This window comes from Sitodiplosis mosellana, unplaced genomic scaffold (assembly GCF_009176505.1).
Source record: "Sitodiplosis mosellana isolate CC-2019 unplaced genomic scaffold, AAFC_SMos_1.0 Smas_scaffold_5571, whole genome shotgun sequence".
NCBI classification, from domain to species: Eukaryota; Metazoa; Arthropoda; class Insecta; order Diptera; family Cecidomyiidae; genus Sitodiplosis; species Sitodiplosis mosellana.
Genome location: NW_022600813.1, coordinates 1 through 4,797, shown reverse-complemented (window position 1 = coordinate 4,797; position 4,797 = coordinate 1). Strand labels below are relative to the sequence as shown.

General features: G+C 33.7%; 1 protein-coding gene across 1 annotated transcript; it reads left to right on the top strand.

Moving 5' to 3' along the window:
* Nucleotides 1-2,390: 2,390 nt before the first annotated feature.
* On the top strand, nt 2,391-3,127 carry LOC129572825 (uncharacterized; the record flags this gene model as incomplete). Its single annotated transcript, XM_055452927.1, has 2 exons — nt 2,391-2,923; nt 3,001-3,127. Coding segments are annotated over exons 1-2 (638 nt in total), but the record flags the coding sequence as incomplete, so codon positions are not given.
* Nucleotides 3,128-4,797: the final 1,670 nt, after the last annotated feature.

Here is a 4,797-nt window from a genome sequence, read left to right as displayed (position 1 = left end):
CTACTTGCCCATAAATTTGGTCCAAAATCGACATTTCTTGAAATTTTTGAAATTTTGTTTGAAAATGACACTTTTGTATGGAAAATGGTCGAAATAGTTATATTTTAAGGTCGAAAATGCTATGAAAAAAGGATCCATTGAAATTTTGGTTAAACATTAAGCGGAAGGTAAACTAAATTGCTGCGGAGCGGAAAAGTTTGGATTACGTATGTAATTCGTTTTATTTTTATTTGAGTTTACTAGTTTTTGCTTTTCTTTTTTAACTTATTTATGCTTCTTTCGACTTCGTTGACTTCTTTGGACTTCTTTGACTTCCCTAACGTACGTGGTGTTCAAAGCTGTTGAGCCCCCATGTAGAATCTTAATAATGTTTCAAGCAATGTTTATTGGTTATAAGCTATTATAAGACTGACAAGTTTCCTTAAAATTCAATAGGATCCTTCGATCCCACATGTAAATTCAAACCAACAGTTGAACGGCTGAGAATATATATTAAGTATGTGCTGAGTACATACAATGAATTTTATAAATCCTTTGTTCCTATCAAGCCACCAAATTTACCAAATGAATGTAATATTACTATGATTCCGGGTTGTGATACTTATTTAATTGATTTCAACGCAAGTACAAATACTGTAAAACAGAGAGTAGCTGAATATTTTAAGAGAAACCGAATTTGGAGAGATTGAATTTAATTTAATATTGTATATATTGTAAATATACCAGAATATTTTTATTTATACTAAATAAACCACATCTGGCGAAGAAACGCTGTATGGTGCAGAATAATAATAATAATAATAATAATATTCGTTGGACTTTTTTCGATGCGTAGTTATAGTATGTAAAACTTGAAAAAAGTTGTAGGAAAAAACGGGACAAGTATTGTTATTATTATTATTATTCTGCACCATACAGCGTTTCTTCGCCAGAGGTGGTTTATTTGATATAAATATTATTTTGTATATTTACATTATATTACATTAATTAAGTTGCTATATTTGCATAAAATTTATCACTCTCTCCATAATCTATTTCTTTTAAAATATTCATTAATTCTCTGTTTAACAGTATTTGTACTCGTGTTAAAATCAATTAAATAAGTATCACAGACTGGAGTAGGAACATTATGATAATTCTTATTTTCTTTATGAATTAAAGGTGGCTTAATTGGCACAAATTTGTTATAGAAATCATTGTACGTAGACAGCATATGATTGACTGGTTCGAATCTGGAGTAATCACGGTGTCGTACTGGTAGAGATAGGAATGCTGTGTCTCTTGTCCAATGCCGTGGTGTTCTAATATTGATTTCGTTCATAATATGTCTCGATGATGTATGCCCGCACAACACATTATGTACCATTGTAATTTGAGCTATCTTTCTTCGTTCCGCAAGCGTTATCATTTGCAATTCCAGCAATCGACATTCGTATGGTGGTAACTTAAATCCATGGGACCATTTCATTTTACGCAGTGCAAATAATAAAAACTGCTTTTGAACGGACTCAACTCGAGCAATCTTTTCAGCGGTGTATGGCCTCCAAATCTGTGAGCCATATTCGATAATCGGTAGTACAAATGTGAAAAATAATTTCTTAATTGTCCATGGGTCCTCAAAATCTCTCCCAAAATGTTTGATCCATGCCAATCTTGACTTTGCTTTGGCGGTAATGAATTCAATGTGTGCATTGAAATTCATGTTTACATCCAAAATGACGCCCAGATCCTTCATCACTTCAACACGGTCAATTTTTTCGTTGTCAATCGTGTATTCAAACACAAATTTCAGCTGTCCTCGGTGGTATGATATGAATTTAGACTTCTTGACATTCAATTTCAGCTGATTACTTTTGAAGTATTTTACAATCCTATTTAGATCAGCTTGTAAGGCTAGGCAATCATCATAGTCTTGAATGTGTTTCCATAATCGGGTATCATCAGCAAATGATTGTAATACTGAGTCGATTGTATGATGGGGCAGGTCAATGATAAATAGTAGTGTTGTAAACACGGCTTAAAAACCCCGATTTTTTTTTTCTTGATGTACCGTTTTCGCGTACCAACTTTTCAAGAACCGTATTTCAGAAAGATGTAATAAAGTTCAATAACGTTCAATATTCTCAGGAGTTCAGTGCTACTAAACTTACTTTTCAATAGAAACTGAGGCAGTATTCACTGAATACTATTCAGAAATCTCTATGATAGTTTATTTTCTGAATTTAGGAAGTATATCATAAATAATTTCATCATCGTGATATTCAGTTAGTTTTTCCTAAAACTGGAAACTGTCGTTCCTTATTTCGTTGATTTCTTTTATCAAATTTTGCCACGAATTTACTCATAACCTTTTAAGAACTTTAATATCAATTTTGGTAAATTTTTGTTCTTTCAAATTTACAGGTTAAACAAATGAATGGTTTATCACACTCACCGCAGCAACAACCTCAGACTTTGTTGCCACAACAACAGAACAAAGCAGTGCAACTACCAAATGGCATTAGAACAAATTATAAATATCAGTCGCAATCAACAATTAGCACTGGAATGCCGGTTGCAAATGGGCGCCGTCATCCACAAATAGATCGACCAACCGAAAAGATTCAAGAAAGCTGTGAAAAATCCGTGGACTGCGATAAAGGGTTCCCAAAGCCACTTTTCGCAAAACCATTCAAAGTACCACCACACCATGACACATCACATTCAAAAAATCGTTCCATGCCAAATCATGTTGACACCCCATCAACACCTACAGATGGTGGAAGAGATGTTGAAAGCATTTTAAAAATGATGACATCTACGTTAGCACCATTGACTAAAATTGCAGCTACTCCAAGAACTGAAATCGAAGATAAACAGCCCAACCGGTCTTATGTTTACGCAAACCTACCACCTTTCTTCAAACCACCTATAAACAACTCTAGTAAGTGAATCTTATTATATTTTCTGAGAATTGTTACTCGCAAGTCATTCTTATTTCATATTTTGAAATATCACAAGATCCGTTAGCTCCCTTGGCGCCTCCATCTCTTATTGCACCAATACCGGACATTGATGAAGATAGTAAAAAAGCTTTCAAACCCATCGATAAACTTTCAGAGCTTGAAAGAAATACTAATAAGTCAACGTAAGTAGTGATTATGCATATATCTTTAAAACCATTAAATCATGCACTCAGCCCTCGTACACAATTCCTCACAATACGAATTCTCCATTTCATGCGACAATAAACGAAGAAATTTCGGTACGAAAAAATGCATAAAAATCCCCTAAAATATACGATTCTTTCGTAACTCAAAACCACGAAAGCTCCATGAGTTCCACAAAAGTTTTCTCAAACTTGAAAACGTTCGTAGATATCACGAATTATATGTTTACGTTCGTATAACGAAACATGTACAAACTTTCATGCAATCTACGAATATAATTTCACAGTGTATGATTAGAATATTGAACGAAACGATTAGAGAATATGTTGGGTTTCCTGAATATGCCAAAGATGAATCTAGAAAATGCGAACGTATGGCAGGTAGCGCATTATAAATACATTGAAATTAATGAATACATGTTTTGAATTTAACTTATGGCTCAAGGTCTACACAATGTGTATGAACGCGTTCTCGCATCTTGAACTTGAAACTTGGTGTTTCTGTTTTATTTGTATTTTTATTTATATATTTGAACATACCCAAGCTTTAAATAAACTTTTGAGCAACATTCGGACAACGGGGTGACAACTTCTAAATAGCACTGACGCGCGACCACGAATAAATCTTCCACATAAGAGAGCCAATTTAATAGTGAATGCGAAAAACACTTCTGAATATCGTATCCAGTGAATACAGCGTCCTAGCACCTAGCGTCACTCAAAATGATATCAGTCTTTTTGAGTGGTAAATCCACGCTCAGTACCGTTACTCGATTTTAACCTCGTCTAGAGGTTTTTCATCTGATTTTCAATACTTATCATATGTACTTATCAATACATATCGATTAGCAGGAGTAAAGTTAAACATCAATTTTCTATGTGATAGGTATAAATTTTGCTGAAAAATTTGGTGTTCTGACGAAAATGCATTTTACCCGGAGAGGTAAATTTTTCCCGAAGAACGAAAATTGGCCCATAAAACGAGAATGTGTCGAACTTTTATGCTATTATCGACGAATTAGTTAACAAATATGTGCCTAAATATTCGCATAAAAGTGACAAATACCCGAAATGGTATACAGCCAATGTCATAAGTCTTATCAAACAAAAAGAGTTTTACAGGAAGCGCTCCAATTCTGAATTATTCAAAAACTTATACGAAGAAAAACGGAGACAAGTCAAGTACGAAATCAGAGCGTGTTTGAAAAAATACCAGACAAATGTGGAAAACTCTATTGCAAAAAACACAAAACAGTTTTTTGCTTATACAAAAGCAATTAAAAAATCATCCACTTTCCCTAGTGTCATGAGCTATAAAAATATCTCTTCGGATTCTCCGGAAACTATTTCGAACTTGTTCGCAGATTTTTTCGAAGAGGTTTACAATGAACCAACTGATTCAAATATCGACCAATTTCTTACATGCAACTGCATTAACCATTTTTCTGTGACTGAAGCCGACATTAGCAAAGCAATTCTGTCGCTAGATCCAAATAAAAGCAATAGTCCAGATAAAATTCCAACTCTTTTTTACAAAGAAACTATTTCAGTCATCACAAAACCGCTCTATATACTATTTAATCAATCATTAGCCACAAAAATTTTTCCGGACAAATGGAAATACAGTTTGATTATGCCTCTACATAAGT